Consider the following 17103-nt stretch of genomic DNA (forward strand, 5'->3'; position numbering starts at 1 on the left):
AATCGCCTGCCGCCGCGGCACTGCCGCTAACGCCTGGCCGTCATGGGACAAGCCGTCCTGCCACCGAATCGGGTCATGCGCCTATCAAGCTCTTCCTGCCCTTCCTTGCCCCCTCATCGGGTACGCGCTGCGCGGCGAACTCCACACGGACCTGGCTGCACTGCATGTCTTGATCCCAGCGGGCCGCGTCCAGGGTCCTGCGCTCGAGGGCGGAGGCGGCAGGCGTCTGCCGTGCGGATGAAGGGGGATGTCGGCCTGGCATCTGCGACCGGAGACCAGGCCCGCGATCCGTGCAGCTGGCGTCGGCGCCTCTGGCGTTGCCGATTTTGCAAGCTCGTCAGCTTCGCCACGGTGCTCTCATCCTCAACGGCCAAAGGCAAACGGAAATGAGAGGTGCACGCGACGGGCTAGCAGCGCCGGCATCTGCACCCCAACACGCCGCAACACCTCACCCCCGCCGTTTTAGGGCCCGCGCCGAGCGCCATGGGGAGAAAGACCGAGTCCGGAGCAGCAACGGCCATTAGCTTTTCGCGCCTGAGCTCATCGAGCTGTCGCCGTTGCAGCTCAAGCTCCAGACCCACTGCTTGACACTCAGTGCGACAACTGCGAGCAAGCTGGCCGCGGCCTGCCGCTGCCGCGCCTGCGGGCATACTGTTGCAATAAGGCGTCGCGGCCGCTCCTGGCAGGATGCCTGTCTGTACCGCGCCATCCTCCCACAGCGAGCATGGGCGCTTCGCGAGGCGAGAGGGTCGCTGCCTGCATGCCGCTGCTTTATCCTCGACGGGAGTGTCCGCACACAGCCCGCGAGGGAGAGAGATGCGAGACCACACGCGAACGCTGCGCATGGGCGATGCGTGTGCGTGCGGTGCCCCGAAAGGGCCCACGCCGGTATAGCCGCTCGAGAACTGCCGACGCGCCGTGGCCACACCGCCATCCGACGCACACACACACACACCGCATCGAATATGCAAGGTGGCCTCCTCGCGTCGGCGCGGGGGGATGCAGGCGGATGCGGCGCAGCAGCGCCACGTTGTCGAGGGACAGTGTGCCCCCGCCTCTCTCGTTGGATTCCCGTTGCCTGCGTGTCGCGAGGGGGGGTGCCCGCGATGACTGCGGCCGCGTTCGCGTGAAAGCCCCCAAAGGCCCCCCAGCAGTTTCGGCGAGCTCCGTTCGTCCACGCGCCGGCGCCATAGAGCAGCCTTTGTTCGAGCAGCGCCACCTGGGGGAACCGGGGCGGGTCCTTCGGCGGGCCCCGCCCCCGCCCCGCCAAGACGAGCCGCGGCCACCCCCCCATAGCCGCGGCGACGCCGTGGCCAATGCCGCGCACTTGGCAAAAGCCCAGGCCCGGAAGGCGAGGGCAGCGACCCTTTTCCAAGCGCGTTGGTGCGGCGGGGAGTTGCGGTTGGTTGCGGCGCCGCGCGCCAAGGCGGGTGCACATCCTTTTTTGGGGGGCACCCAGAGCCCCACTAAGCGCCCCGCCCCCAGAGGGCGTATGGCAGCGCGGCCGGCGCGACGCCCTTGTCTGCGGAGGGCGCGGGGGCGCGAGCGTATCAGCTAAGAAGGCGTGGCGCAGCCCGGGTGCACTGTTCCCCCACCCCCCGCACCCAGCGAGCCCGCCATAGAGGTGGGGGGAAGAGGGCCCTGGGCAGACCCCTGTGGAGCAACGCATGCAAGCCCGGGCCTCTTCTGGAAGCGGCCGCGGGCGCAACCACCGTCTGAGAGCCCGTTGGCTCAGCGGGCGCGGCGCGGGTCTACACAGTACCTCCTTAGCGCCGCAATGGTAGCGCCGCGACCTGCCGAGCCACGCGTGCAGGCATAGAGCTCACAAACGCTGCGCATGTCTTGGTGTCTGCCTGGTGCCGGGCTGCTTTGTGGAGGGGCAAGCCCGGGGAGACCTACGGTGGAGCGGTGGGGACGGAAGCCGTGGCGGTGTGGTTGCAGTCTGTCTGCAACATGGCCGCCAAGCCGTCGCAGGATCATGTGCCCAAGCAGCTTGCGGATATCGGTGGCCAGCGCCACAGGGCGGCAGGACGTGGGACTATCATCGGGTCTTTGCGGCTTCGGAAAGGGATCCGTGGGCTCTTTCATACCGGTGTAGAGAAAGCCGCTTCCGTGACAGGCGTTAAGGGTCTCTTTTTGACGACTTGCGGCGTTTATCGGCAGGGTTGCTGGTGGTATGCTTTTTTGGTGTCGGGTTTTTTTTGCCGGCGCTGGGGGTGAGGGGGCGCCTGCAGGGGGATGGCCGCCGAGTGTGGCGAAGTTGAAAAATCATAGAAGATGTGTGGTGGTGAGCCTTGGGCCTCTTTAGCAAAATGCAAATGTGATAAAGCTTTGGTTATCGTAAGGGGTTTAGCCCCGGGAAGTGGGTTTGGTGTCCGAAAGAAAAATGCGGCATCAAACTTTTATCCGAGCATCAAAATTTATTTGTTCGGTGCGTTGTTGGGGGAGCTATCGGGTGACAAAAGTGTGTGGAAGAGCTTTCTGAAAAAGGCTGGGCCAAGGATGTTGTACCCTGGGTGCGGGGCTGTTCTTGCTTACCGGGTTTTCCAATGGATAGGAAAGTGGCTTGGTGTTGAGAATTTTCGTTATTCTGGCGAGGTAGAAACCCATCATGGGGGCGCCGTATGGTTTTATTAGGCCTTTTTTACGGACAAAGGGGCGGCGCGGCAATCGGAATGTTTTTACTGTAACAGGAATGTGGTATCGTAAGAAACAATTCACCGGTGCAATTGCTATTTCATGTGTGCGTTTTTTTTATTCACGGCTTTCGATCTGCTTATCACTCTGTCGATCTTCCAAATAAATTTTTTCTTGTCGCAACGAAAGGTGGCTGGTGACGTCGCGTGAAAAAAGCGCTTTGCCCTTGGGAAAAACACGGCTGCATTGAGGTAAACAAAAAGACAAGTCGCATGCATGAAGTCATGGCGCCTGCTGGGGTTTCAAAAGATAGTTGACTTTGGGAAGTTCTGCTTTGGTGCGGTTTTCAAGCGGGGCAGCAGTTCGTTTTCGGTGCTTTCAGGGTGGGCGAAGGGAAAAGGAGCCGGCTTCACCATATTCTCCGCAAGGGATTTCCAGCGTACAGGGGTGCGCGGGTAGCGTCCTTTCGGGCTGGCGTCTATTTTTCCTGCCGGGGATAGTCTGCTGATGCTGCTTCGTTTCTCAGATGAGACAAAGGGAGCAATAGATGCGTGGAGGATGTTCAGACTAGCCCATGGCAGCGCCGTTGGCTAAGACAGCCTTTTCGGCTGGGAAAAGGGTGTGGGATATCAGAGGGTAGGGTAGATGCATGTCGCGGCTTTTTTTTTTGAGGGGGGGGTCGTTTTGACGCGAAAACAAGCACGGCTTTCTCAGTGATCTGGCGGTCGATAGCTGTTTTGCCTTTTCCAGGTGTTTCCTGTGTATGTCTGATTGGACTAATGTGGGTTTTTTGCCGCCCACACTAGGGAGGCTTCATCCATCGTTGACCTCTCGTCGCTTGCGCTTTGGTGTGGTGAAGAAATTTGCGGGGGGGGATAACTGTATTGGCGTTGTGTTGCGTGTTTTCTTTTTGGGGTTTAGCAGAGGTTGTGTCCGCGTTCCCCCGACGACACGCATATGGCGCGGGGCGTGCCGCGCAGTTGCGTTCTGCCGGCTCTTAGACAAGAAAAAGGGGAAGGAGTAAGTGGGGTGGGAGGGGGAGGGTTCTCTGCATAAATGCGCGCATTCAAGCTTCTTCCCCGCATTTTTGCGTGCTGTTTTCCCCGCAAGGGCAGTGAAGAGGGCTGTAAGCAGAGGAGGTCGGAGGGCTGCTACAGCGCGGTGAACGAGCGATAAACCTTTACGGACTTCCGCTGCTGTGCGCCGCTCCTTTCTCAAGATCGGTTCCTCTAAAGCTGCTCCAGTGAGCCCAAGCTTGATGTATTCAAGCCAGGTGGTCCACAGAGGCGCCTTCCGCTGATAGGACATCGCAGACAGTTTATTGCAAGGAGCCACATGCAGCCATGACCATTTATCGAAGGGGTTCCGTGCGCAGAGTCCGCGTGTCGTGTCGCGATGCAACTCTTTTTGGTGCTACACTGTGAGTACGGCTGAAAACGAAAAACAGTACTTTTTTTCGCGAGTATCTAGGTATTGTGACACAGCGCTGAATAATATGCGGTTCCGTTTCCCGGAGTCAAAGTGAAGTGCCCAAAGAAGGTGACAACAGACTCTTTGGACAGGGTTTTCACGGTTGGCTGGTGTCCACATCTTCAACGTCTCTTACCGAATGCGCAGTGCCGTTGTTACAGGAATTGATGGCTCGAAAACTGCTCCGGAAAGATTTCATCTCCTTCGCGGTAGCGTGTATGGTTAATGCGGGGATGAAGGCTCGCATTGACTGTTAACTGCTCTCTTTATCATCTCTTTTCTCACTCCTCTAATTTCTCTTTTCTCACACAGTCTGCAAATAAAGCTTTAGAGAGCAACATTTATTCCAAAAACCGCTACCTTTTCCTTTGTACCAAGATGTCAGCTGAAAACTGCGGAAACGCGATTGTTCGTGTGAGCTCGAACAAGCGCAAGTTCGGTTACGTTGACTACACGAAGCACCGTCTTCATGAAGGCTACCCGGAGGTCGTCATCTCCGCTCTCGGTACTGCAATTGCCGACGCTGTCTCTGTTGTGGAGCTGCTCAAGAACCAGGGTGTCGTGGAGGTGAAGAAGATTTGCACTTCACGCGCGCAGTTCGACGATGTTCGCTCCACCACTACCGACAAGATTGAGGTTGTTGTTGTCAAATCTCCTGATTTTGACGCTATCTATGATCAGCAGCAGAAGGATCGCGAAATCGCAAAGGCCCGCGCGGAAGCGGATGAGGCCGATGATGAGTAGCTCAGCTGCCTGGGTGGCGCGAATCACAAAGAAAACCCAAATTTGAAAGTCGCAACAAATATACACGGTCTCGCTCTCTTGTCCTCTATTAAAGCGAAAAAAAATGACCATCACTTTTTTTTGATGACTGAAAAAACAAACAAAAAAGGATTTAGGCAATGAAAAAGTGTTGCTGTGCTGCGTAGGTAAAATTCAAACAAAAATGTCGAAATGAAAAAAAATGCATGAATCCTCTCCAGTGGTGATTTGATATACCGCAGCTCGTGTGCTAGACGAGCCGGCTAGGGTCGCGACGTGTTAGTTGAGAAAAAAAAAGGCACGAGAAAACGCTCAATTTTTCATATCAAAGCACGGACTCATTTTTTTTCCTTTCGAAAAATATTGTAGCGGTGCGGCAGCTTTTTTTTTTTTGGAGCTGCCCGCAAAACGACCATGAAAAATAGAGTCCGAATACTGTGCCCCAAATAAGCAAAGGACAAATGAAAAAGCGAATGCTACACGTTTTGTGGCTGCATTAGCTCACCTAGGAGAAATCTGCCGGGGTGGCCGTAAAAGCGCGTAGCGAATCTTTATACTCTGCGTATGCATGGGAATGCAAAAGAATGGCAAAAGGCGGAAAGCATGGCTATTTTCTCACGCTTTATTTCCTCTTATTCCCCCTCTACTACTTCGCTGTGCTTACACGAGTTTAGGCCGTGCTCGACCATGACTAGCTCTCTACAATTTTATTATTCTCCACATAAATGACCGGCACTGCTGATGTCCCGAATAATGTTGTCCGTGTGGGCCTCTAGAAAGTGAACGCTATCTCTGCTGAAAAGGCGAAGCTTCGTCTGCAAGAGGGTATTCTACAGCTGACAATTGCTGCGCTGAATCTCGCTATCAGCTCCGCTGTTAGTCTCGCGCAGATGCTCGGTGACCAGAGCATGGTGGAGATCACGAGTATCTACACCCAGCGCGGGTCTATCTCTGTTGATGAGCAGAGGAGCGGGGTCTGTGACCAGATTGAGGTTGAAGACCCCTGATGTCGACGCTATTTACGCGGAGCAGACCCGAGCGAGTACTGAGCGGCGGGCTGCCCGCGAGGCGGCGATGGCTGAAACCGCGGAGGCGGGTGAGGCTTCAGGGCCTGAGGAAGCAGATAAGGCTGAGGAGTTAGATGGAGCACCTTTTACTCCTTTTTTGATTTTGCTTTCCTGTTTATAAGTTGTCCCTTTTTCACGGGGTGTGTATGAGCGACGGAAACGACTATTACATGTTTCTGTACCGTATATTGGCAACTACAATATTTCTCGAAAAAACTGTTTTCTCGCATTCTAAATTTGCCCCCGATTTTTCTAATAGATTTTTTTTTAGCGTTACAACTACCATCATGCTCCGAGAAAAGGGACTCTCCGCTCGCTGCGCGGCTTCCCCTTTACGGTATGTACATTTTCTCAAATCAACAGAAAAAAAGCGAACAAGGACAAATGATATTTCTATGGAGCTGAATGCACCCCTCCTCAGGGGAAAAAAAATACAGCAAATTTACCGCGGCACTGAGAAAGTCCTGTGCTGACCTACTGAGTGTTATCTCGCAGTTCTAGATTGCCACTGGAGATCTTGTTTCGCTACAGTATTCCTCATAACAGAGGACACCGACGTGGTATAAGGGTCAAATACCCACAGCGTGGGGGAAGTCAGAGCAAACCATCGTCGCTGAATGGAGATGTTAAAAAAAAAGCATGTCACGGTTTCCCGGGGAGGCGAAATCCTGTCAGTGGTTTTCTTTCCGTCATTATTACTATTATTGACGGAGAGGGAGTACTTTATGCAGCGCTCTCTCTGATGTATCCATTTTCACTTTCCACTCTTTCTTGCATTGACCGTTGATTGTGCTTGCAAAGATGCTTGTGACGATGGAGAACTACCAAATAATCGAGTCCATCGGAGAGGGCTCCTTTGGCAAAGTGTACAAAGCCCGTATCAAGGGCACGGGCCAAATAGTAGCAATGAAATTCATTGTCAAGAAAGGCAAAAACGAGAAGGAGCTGAAAAATCTGAGGAGCGAGATCGAGATTTTGACGAAGCTGAATCATCCGCATATTATCATGCTCTTTGACTCATTTGAGACGGATTCCGACTTTGTAGTGGTGATGGAGTATGCACAGGGTGAGCTATATGACATCCTGGAAGATGAAAAGCAGCTGCCGGCGAAGGAGGTGCAGAAGATTGCAAAGCAACTCATCCAGGCACTGAATTACCTTCACTCTAATCGAATCATTCACCGTGATATGAAGCCGCAGAACATCTTAATTGGACAGAACGGTGCCGTAAAACTGGCAGATTTCGGCTTTGCGCGCTCTATGAGCTACAACACAATCGTACTAACGAGCATCAAGGGTACACCGCTCTACATGGCTCCGGAGCTGGTGCAAGAGCGCGCGTACGACAACCGAGTTGACCTGTGGTCGCTAGGCTGCATATTGTATGAATTGTACTACGGCAAACCGCCTTTCTACACGAACAACCTTTTTGCTTTGATCAAGAAGATCGTTTGTGAGCCAGTCAAGTACGATTCCAAGGCCAATGATCCGATTAGCCCCGAGTTCAAGAGCTTTCTTAGCGGCCTCTTGACCAAGTCTGCGTCCTCGCGGCTCAATTGGCCTGAACTGCTGAACCACCCATTTGTGCAGCTGACGAAGAGTGACGCGTCGTGGCAGGATGCTATTATGCAGCACGATTCGAGGATGAAGGCCCGAATGGATAGACTAGGGTGTCTTCGACTTCATGGAAACGCTGGTCGTGCGGCCCCAAAGCGCAAGTCTACCCAAAGCGATGACATTTTCAACCTGAAGACAGTGCAGAAGCTCACGAGCGGTTGCGAGTTCGACGTCTGCGCCACACTCACCCAGCTGGTGCGGATGGCTAGGGCGTCCAATGGAGATGTAACAAAAAGCACTGCTCTTCTTGGAGTGTTCGACTCCGGGGTCCTGGAGGCCGCGTTGACGCTGCTCAACGAGAAGCAGTCGGTGAAAGTTGTCGGTTTAGTGCTGCAGTTCGTGCAAGAGCTGGTATTTCCGGAACATGGTGATTTGCTTGCCTTTCCCTCCCAGCGTCCGAAACGCGACGGGTTGGCGGTGTTAGAGGAAAAACACTCACGTCAGCAGGAGGATCTGTTTATTCGACAGCAGGTTGCTCTGAAGCTGATGAAGAAGCCTCACACGGCGCTTGATTTCATCATTAGCGAAATAAGCAGCGGCGGCGATTCTCTTGCCGAAACGTGTGTGAAGATCATGTTCCAGTGTTTCCGCTGGGAGAACAGCTTTGGGCCGATGGTGACACAGCTGCGGACTTTTCCGGAAATGTGGGCGGCCATCCTCAAATCTGTCAACCATCACAGTGTCTCAAGGGGCGAGACGTCGCACGAGTATGCGGCTCTTGTTTTTCACACGGTGTCTATCGTCATTCCGCACGTCAAGCTGGCATCCCCGCAGCGGATAAATCGTGAGGAGGTGCTGGAGCTCGTGACGCAAGGTCTCTCCGCTGTTTGCTATTACGAGGCCGGCATGGTAGACGCGCATCGGAATAAAACCCCCCCGCTGGTCTATGCAGCGGCAGCGGCACTCCTCATCGCCTTCGCTCATCGAGAGCTGAAGGATATTGTCTCGTTTAAGGTGAATGGTGCGCTGCTAGACGGGATTTACTCCATCGTCGATGCCGTGACAGACGCACCGAGTCGACCTGTAACGCCGCGGGCGCTGGGAAGTAGCTATGGGTATCCTGACTACGGCTTGCTAGATGGCGTCGCCCATATGCTGTCGCTGGTTTTCTCAGACTCAGACTCGCTCGTCTACGCCAAGCTGCCTGGTAGATCAGAGCACCGCTTTTTGGAGAGTGACACCAAAAGCCTGGCACTGTTGGTCATGACACTTCTGCGTGACAGCGATCCAAGGATGGAATTGTCACCCAACGGTGTCCAGACGCTGTTGCGAGCGGCGCAGCAGATATTTCAGCAGGAGAAGGAGCAAGCTCTGTCGATGAGTTTGCTGATGGAGCCGATAGCCCCCTACTCAGGGGAGTCAGGGAGCCTATGCTGGCTCTCAGTCATCTGCCGCACAATGAAAACCGATTACTTCCGTCAGCTTTTTTACTGGCCGGCGTGTCGCGGCGGTGGCGCGACCGGCGTCAGCGCGCACGTGACAATTGTGTCTCAGATTTTATCTGACTCACTGCGTCCCGTGAGCTCGTCCTCAAATCCAACGCCTGTGGAGGACAAGCTGCTAGGCGACGTCAGCCGCGTTCTGTACAAGGAGAAAGTTATCGAGCTGCTTGTGCACGCTATGGACTACTCTGAGGGGGTTTTTCTCGGGAGCCCGTTCGCCATCATCGCGAAGCTGTGCGCCAACTCCGCAGACTCCATCAAGGCCTTCGTAGACTGTGGCGGTGTAGACGCCGCTCGAATCAGGCGTATTCTCGACCCAGACAAAGCAGGCACAGGGCTGATGTCGGACGGATTGGTGGTGCTTTCGCAAATGGCACGCATGTCTGCAGAGTTTTATGAGCCCATTCATAGATCCAACCTGTATGATTGCTTGGCTGCGCTCCTCCAGCACTCAGAAAAAGATTTACGCGGCAAGACATGCACGCTTATTGGGAATTTGTGTAAGCACTCCGACTTCTTCTTTGAGCCACTTGAGAAGAACCACATTGTAGAGCGGCTGGTGAAGTGCTGCAGCGACAGCGACGCACAGACACAGAAGTTGGCAGCGTTTGCCATTGGCAATGCTGCGTTTCATAGTGGCTATCTGTACAATTTGCTGAGCCCAGCCATTCCCTCGCTGGTGGGTCTTCTGGCGTGTGGGGACGCAAAGACGCGTCAAAACGCTGCCGGGGCGCTGAGCAACTTTGTTCGAAACGGAGACCAGCTCGTGAGCTCCTTGGCAGAGTCCAGCGTCGTTGAATCTCTGCTGAAGATGTTGCGTGACGACGACACACCGTCATCAAAAAAGGTCGCAGTGCTCACTATCAACTCGTTTTGTGCATACGATGTATTCCGTCGCAAGTTTATTGCGCTGAACTTGCGAGAGGATATTCGCAAGCTGCAGCAGGACCCTAACGCGCGCGCAGACCCCTCAATTCAAAAGTACGTTGGCAATCTCGTAGATCGACTTGGTTGACATGCGCCTGCATCACCGCGTCGGGTATCTCTGCTATTTCGGACTTCATAGTTGTCGTTTTCCGGGTTTGTTTGATAGCAAACACCACTCCTTTTGTCTTTGTTGTTGTCTTCCTCTTTCCTCCCCCTTTTCCTTCCCTTCGCCTTTTTTCTCCATTGTACACCCCTCTTTCTTGTGCGGCTTGTTTGCCTTCACCAAACTTCGAAAGACGTGCTGTGCGTATGTCATCTCGACTCTTATTCTCTTGAGACAGTTTCTTTCCCCCTCGCCCTTTGCGCTCTACCTGATGACGGGGAACACCTCAGCGTGCTATCAGAGTCCGGTACCCCCACTCTGTGGAGAAGCCAGGCAGCCTTCCCTATCGTTGTCAATGCAGAGCCACTTTTGGTGGTGACAGGGTCCAGCACCCACGACATGGGGAAGTCAGAGCGATGTATCGCTGCTGATGTCGGCGGTGAGGCCCTGGATGGCTTTGCGTCAGAGCGATCTGCGACAGTGAAGACGCCTTTGCCATACGCGTGATGGGCGAAGTGTCAGCGTGACTCGAGCGTATCTCACGCGGTTCTCGCACTGCCCACTGGTGTGGAGGGGCCCGCGCCACCGTGAGGGATGCCCCAGAGGTGGCGACCGGCATCATGGGAGCGGCTGTGAGGCGACCTGCGGGGCGGGTGGGCAGAGTTAGACCGGGGCCGTGTGCAGATGACTGAGTCGGCGCATTGCTGTAAAGCGCGTCTACCGCTGCTTGGGACTGGGCGATTGGCCTACGACAGGCCCGGTAGAGTGGAGTCGAGTTCATGTTCCATAGTACAATGGAGACGTTGAACGAAAAAAATACCCTACTTGCGCTCTTGTTCCCTTTTGCCCCAAGACTGTGTGTCCGTGACGGGCAAGTGTGTGGATGCCCGTGTGCGTTTGTCCTTGCGGGGGCGTTGTTTGCTGAGGCTGTGGGCCCGGGGAAAGAAGGGGCGACGCACCGTCGCGTGCAAGAAAAGGGAAAGAAAAAATAAGGAAACGCGAAAAGGGAGAGCAAAAGAGAGGCACGCGAACCTGAAAGGATGGGCGGAGGGGGAGGTGGCGACCGCGGCAAGAAGCTGCCATCTCCGCCCCTTCACGCAGGGAGGCTGTGCCATATCTTCTTCCTTTTTCTGCATCTCTCCCCCTCCTCTGCTCGATCCTCTTCTATTCTCTTTCTGTGTTGTTCTCTTGCCATCCTTTCCTTTGTTTCGTTTGTGCCACGCGCTCCTCACACGTGTGTGCGTGTTACATTCGTTTGTATTGTTCTTGTGCAGTTACATCGCATAGGAAGTCGTTACGACGCAGAGTCGGAATGGGCCAGGTGTAGCGAGGTGACGTCTTGTCTTCCACGAAGGAGTTCTCCCCCAGATGTCTTACTGACCCACGACTTCATTCTCTTTTTGTTTATCCCCTGCGAGCGCTGTGGTGGCCCTTCGTATCCTCCCCTTGCCCCTCATCTGTTGGAGGTAAAGGTTTGGCAAACACGCCAATGTGGTTGAGACGGAACGTCGAAGGTGCCATGAATGGCAATCGTTGAGCCGCTGGAACACCGGACGACAACGCGCAACAGAGAATCGGAATGAGTCAGACGAACCGTTGCATGCTTATTTTCATGCCTGTCGTCACAGAGCGACCAAGACGGTATACGGCTGTCATGAATGTTGCTCAGTTTCTTCTTCCACTCTCTTGTTCACCCTTTCGCTCCTCTTTTTCGTTCCAACGGTGGACGTGTCGTCTTCCACCTGCCCGTGCGGTCGCCACAACACCGTCGTGCAGTTCAACATCGGCTTCTTCCCGCGAAACTCAGTGCAAAAGGAACAAGCGCCCCATTGCCGATTTCCAGCGTGAGTCACCTTTTTCTTCGCACGTGGCTTGCGTTGCTTGGGCACCCGTGATTGGTGGAGTGGAGTCTACAACTCCCTGCACAGCGATCAACCCTGGAAAGGGTGCGCCTCGGGTTCTCGACAGCCCGGGAAAGCTGAAATTTCTTGTTTCGCGACTGCCGTCGCGCACTCTGGAGCCGCCGCATTGAGCTCATTCTCCACCGACTAAGGGGCCAGCGTGCCTACGAAGCGATGGCCTCAACAGCGCTTTCTGCTGCGGAGCTGGAGGCGCAGTTCGCCAACGCCAAGGCATACCTCATGCGGGCGGACAAGGATGGCGTGAGCGCCTATGACCAGCTCACACGCCTCATGGAGCTTCTTCTTGAGGAGAACCCTGAGAACGTTGCAGGCGATCCTTCAAAGCTGCACGAGATCTTAAGCTTCATCCAGACGCACAGCTTCGCGTGCGGCGAGAGTACCTCTGCGTGCTATGAGGCTACACAGGTGCCTGCCGAGGAGCTCCGGCGCTTCGAGGACAACAAGAAGCTCTTTGATCTCCCAGCCCCGGAGGTGCGCACCGTCATCGAGCAGCCTGATCCGTACACGACCATTACCACCACCACCGTGGTGCCGCTGAAGGCGCCGTCCTTCGAATCTGTTGCGGCTCAAAACAAGTACTGGACGGCCGCGGGCTGCGGCCTCGCCGACGAGGAAGCATTCCTACTTGACCGCTCCATCACCAACCTCGCCATGGAGAAGAACCTGCAGGACATCAAGTTCTTTGGTAAGATTTTTGGCACACATAGCGACTACTTTGTTCTCCGCACGCGGCGCTACCTCGAGGCGGGCGAAACCGTATACGTGGAAACCAACACGATGGGAAAGCCGCCGCGAAAGAAGGGCATGGTGCCCGTGCAGGCTGAGCCAGGGTACGTCGGGGTGAATCGCTACACGTTCTGGGTAACCGCATCGCCCTCCGACAAGTGGGAGAAGCTGCCGGATGTAACGCCGCAGCAGATCAACGCGGCCCGCGAAACGAAGCGCTTTTTTACTGGAGACTTGTCAGCGTCTGTTGCGGCAACGTTTCCATGGGGAGAGGCCGCGTACCTGCGAGCACAGCTGGCGCGCATCACCAGCAGCACAACCATTGCTCCCCAAGGCGCGCTGGAAGAGCCAGAGCCGGAACAGGAAACTGAAGAGGACGAGGATGAGGACGCAGAGGATGGCGCGCAGCGGAAGCCGAAGGAGGCCAAGTACAAACCGCTGGTAGTCCCCTCGCCAGATTACGGCGAGGAAGAGGTGGATGTGGCGCAGCTGACGATAGACCGCTGGGTACACGCGGAGGGGTACATTTACAAGAACGGTCGACAAACAAAGGTGCCGGAGAAGCCTGAGCCAGAGGAGGGGGAGGGGGAGGGGGAGGAGGAGGCCGAACCTGAGCCGGCCGAACCCGAGGCCGATGCTCAGGGCGAAGAGGAGGAGGAGGAGGGGGAGCCGGAGGAGGATGAAGAAGTGGAGCTCTTTGCTCCTATCCAGAACGACCACCTCTACGGCGTCGTCGACATCCCGCAGCCGCCGCCAGCCATAAACGACGAGGACGAAGAGGAGGAGGAGGAGCCCGAGGAGGAGGGCGAGGAGGAGCGCGGGGAGCCGGATAACACGCCACTGAAGCCTTTGCGCGACGATGACGTCCCAGATGACGACCCGACAAAGATGAAGATTGCATGCTGGACGATGCGCGTGGAGAACAATGTTAGCAAGGCTCACCGCATGGCGGTGGTGCAATCCCTTCGCTGGCCCGGCGCCACTGCATACGCGGCTGAGGGCGGCAAGCGCTGGTCTTGCGTGTACTTTGGCAACGGCATGAAGAAGACGGATGCGGCCTTCACACCACCGCCCGCTCCCCCCGTGCAATCAGAGTGCGCCGACATCACAGAGGTGGAAGATCCAACCGCCACTGTGGAGAAGCTCGTTCGGCGCGGCGAGGAAATCCCGGAAGCCGACAGCGAGGCGGAGCCGGATGAGCTGGAGGAAGAGGAGGACAGCTAAAGGAGGTTCCGCGGGTGCGCGCGTATCCACCCCCCTTTCCCTTTCCTCCATCGGTCGCACATTTCCAGATACCCTCCTCATGGATGTAATTCAAGCATGAAGAGTGGACAGTGGCCTCCTTGCCTTTCCTCCCCGATGGAGAGAGGCTCCAATGGACTCTCTTGCTGTATGTACTCGTTTCTTTTCGTCTTTGCATGTATGATTCAAGATGTTCTGTCGGCATTTTACATTCCATGAAACCGAGCACCATACGCCACAGAGACACCGCGCATCGTATGTCTGTGGTACAGGCAAGACTTGCGGCCCATGGAGGGAAGCGCGTATGCCACGCATCACCTCCCCCTCTCCCTCGTGCATATCCAAGGTACTCGAAGAAGAATTTTCTTTTGGATGCGTGCGCCTCCTTTCTTCCTGCCTTTTCCCTTTGTATGTTTCGTGGGACTGGAGGAGGAGATGGAAGCCGTCGGAGCCACGCATGGACGGCTTTCCTCTTGGATGCTCCACTGCCTCCTTTTTTTCCGATGTTTCGTGAATCGCGGTCATCGACATTCTTTTTCCTTCGTTTGCGCCTGAGGACCCGCTATGCTCTCTTATTCCTCACCCCTTCGCCCTCTACTTACTCCCTGTGTACTTTCTCCTCCTCCATTCCTTTTTTTTCGCGCTGCTTCGCAACGCCCCCTCAAAACTGGCTCGACGTACACACCGCCACTAACAGGAAAGAGGTGGCATCTTTCACCCGCGCTTGCCTCCTCGCTTCCTCCCTCTCGGTGTTTGACGGAGCGAGAGGGAAGACGAGGGCTAGCGTCTCCCCAGTGGACTTTTCCACCGCTCACCGTCACCCCTGTGAGCGCTAGTATGATCTCCTAGCTCACCTCGGTGCCTCGTTGCTCAACTGCCTCCCTCACCTTCTGCGCTTTTCTGATCTCTTGCGAGATACAGAAAGAGACATAACACGGAGCCTACGAGCAAAACGCCTTGCTGGGTGGGGGGCGTCGTATTGCGGGTCGGAAGAGTGCGGGCCCGATGCTGCAGCGTCTCTCTCGTCGGTCGGTATTTGGCTACCACGGCGCGCCACAGGTCGCAGCGCTGAGGTGCTCGCTGCGGTTCGGCACAAATATCGGCGGGTCATACTACCAGGAGTCGGACACAGCCGGCACTCACCAGATGAACAATGACATTCGACTGGGCCTTGTCATCAAGCCGCAGAGTACGCTCGTGGAGCTGTGGGAGCAGGCACTGAAGGCGTGGCCGACCCGCCGCTTTCTGGGGAGCAAGATGTGGGTGCGTGGCAAGCTTGGCTACGTCTGGGCCACGTATGAGTCTATCAACACTGAGGTGGAGGCGATGAGGACACTGCTACACAGTATGGGCGTCGAGAAGGGGTCTCGTGTTGTTGTTATCAGCGAGAACCGGTATGAGTGGGTTGTGGTGCACTTCGCCACGATGCAGCTAGGTGCGCACTTCGTGGCGCTCCCGACCAACGTCACCCCGTCAGAGGCGCAGCTCGTGGTGAAGAGCACACAGTCCAAGGTGCTCTTTGTCGAGACAAAGGCGTCGTACGCAGCCATCAAGGGGTGGATTGGCCGCGTGGGGCAGCTCGAGCACGCCATTTGTTTCGAGGATCAGGTTGGGGAGGGCAGCTATGCAGTTGCGATCAGCATTGCGGCAGATGTGCCTGAGAAGACTCTTGCGCGAACGGACGTCCGGGCCGAGGACACCGCGATGATTGTCTTCACAGCTGGTACCACGGGGCCGCCAAAGGGTGTCATGTTGTCTCACAAGAGCATCGTCGCGAACGTCAGCTCTGTGTACGCTAGCCTTGGCGAGGCGCTGACGCACAGCGACATGTTCATGTCGCTGTGCTCGTGGTGCGTTGCGGGCGCCCTCACGACGGACTTGTACCAGGCACTGTGCAAGGGTGCGTGTGTGTGCATCCCCCCTGAAATACTGGAGGGATTCCAAGACCTGCCCCTCGTTAACCCGAGCGTCATTGTCTCTGTAGCGCAGCCCTTTCAGCGCGCGTACGCGAACATCGTCGACGACATATTGAACCGTGGCAGCTTCACCAAGGACTTGACCCGCTTCGTTGTCGGCCGCATCACCGAAAACCGTCTCATGTTCAAAAAACCTGGTCGAACTCTCCGGGCCTTCTCCCACGCGTTGCTCGGCAAGTTCAAGGCGCAGTTTGGCTCAGAGTTGCGCGTCGCCATCATCATAGGCCACCAGCTCACCAAGGATCAGTCAGAGCTCATGGCAGACCTGGATGTGTTCGTGGTGAACACGTACGGCTTCATGGAGGCGGGTGGGCTCGTTGCCACCGACGTGGATGTGCCGCAGCGTCTCAAGGCCCTGCCCGGTCTCGAGGTGCGCGTCGTGAACGAGAAAAACGAGATTGTGTCACCAGGGGACTTGGGCGAGATCCTCGTAGAGGCCCCGAACGCCATGCAGGGCTACTTCGACGTGCATATCGACCCAGAGGAGGCGAAGAATTCGCTGGTGGAGTACGGAAGCCGCACCTTTGTGCGGTCCGGCGACTACGGCACCCTCACTGGGGGGTGGATAACGGTGAAGGGCAACAAAGACGTCCTTATCACGTTGGCGAACTCCAAGACAGTGAACCCGCTCGAGGTGGAGGCGGCCCTGACAAAGAGCCCGCTCATCAAGCAGGTCTTCATCTACGGCAATCGTCGCCCTTACGTCGTGGCGCTCGTGGTGGCCAACACTAAGGCCATCGCGGCGCACTTGCGCAAGGTGGAGCGCCGCGATGGTGTGCCGCTCGTCAACGACAGGGAGAAGGCGGACTGCATCCGCACCGAGCTGCGGCGCGTCTCGCAGGATCTGCCGCCTCGCGCGCACGTGCGCCGCTTTGCATTTGTGGACGAGTTCACCCTCGCCAACGGCTTCATGACGGTGAAGATGGGCTACGCACGTCAGAAGATCGAGGATCACTACGTGCACTACTTTGAGGCCTTGTACGATGAAACGCCGAAGTTTTACGGGTTTGCCGTTGACGACTACGATGATTTGTTTTAGTCGCACTCCTATACGCGAAGCGCCACGCCCGCACAACCACAGCGATACCCACACATCTCCGACGCTACACGCGGCGCACTACGGTGCTCGTTGCAATCCTCAAGTACATGACCGTTTCGGCGAAGTACCCCCCCCCCCCCCCAACGTGCGCGTTGATGGGAAGACAGGGCGCG

At 56.0% G+C, this 17103-nt stretch overlaps 4 protein-coding genes across 4 annotated transcripts; all 4 read left to right on the forward strand.

The window, feature by feature from the left end:
- Positions 1–4485: 4485 nt before the first annotated feature.
- Positions 4486–4851, forward strand: LINJ_13_0270 (conserved hypothetical protein; the record flags this gene model as incomplete). The annotated part of the gene is made up of 1 exon (XM_001464022.1): positions 4486–4851. One exon carries the CDS (start codon positions 4486–4488, stop codon positions 4849–4851), a length of 366 nt encoding a protein of 121 aa, XP_001464059.1.
- A 1886-nt stretch (positions 4852–6737) lies between these two features.
- MKK2 (mitogen-activated protein kinase kinase 2) lies at positions 6738–10010 on the forward strand (the record flags this gene model as incomplete). The annotated part of the gene is made up of 1 exon (XM_001464021.1): positions 6738–10010. One exon carries the CDS (start codon positions 6738–6740, stop codon positions 10008–10010), a length of 3273 nt encoding a protein of 1090 aa, XP_001464058.1.
- A 2090-nt stretch (positions 10011–12100) lies between these two features.
- Positions 12101–13897, forward strand: LINJ_13_0290 (putative flagellar radial spoke protein; the record flags this gene model as incomplete). Its single annotated transcript, XM_001464020.1, has 1 exon — positions 12101–13897. The coding sequence occupies one exon, from the start codon at positions 12101–12103 to the stop codon at positions 13895–13897; it is 1797 nt and encodes a 598-aa protein (XP_001464057.1).
- A 1023-nt stretch (positions 13898–14920) lies between these two features.
- Positions 14921–16930, forward strand: LINJ_13_0300 (putative acyl-CoA synthetase; the record flags this gene model as incomplete). The annotated part of the gene is made up of 1 exon (XM_001464019.1): positions 14921–16930. One exon carries the CDS (start codon positions 14921–14923, stop codon positions 16928–16930), a length of 2010 nt encoding a protein of 669 aa, XP_001464056.1.
- Between the last annotated feature and the right edge of the window lie 173 nt (positions 16931–17103).

The sequence above is a fragment of the Leishmania infantum genome, chromosome 13, assembly GCF_000002875.2.
Source record: "Leishmania infantum JPCM5 genome chromosome 13".
Lineage (NCBI taxonomy): Eukaryota > Euglenozoa > Kinetoplastea > Trypanosomatida > Trypanosomatidae > Leishmania > Leishmania infantum.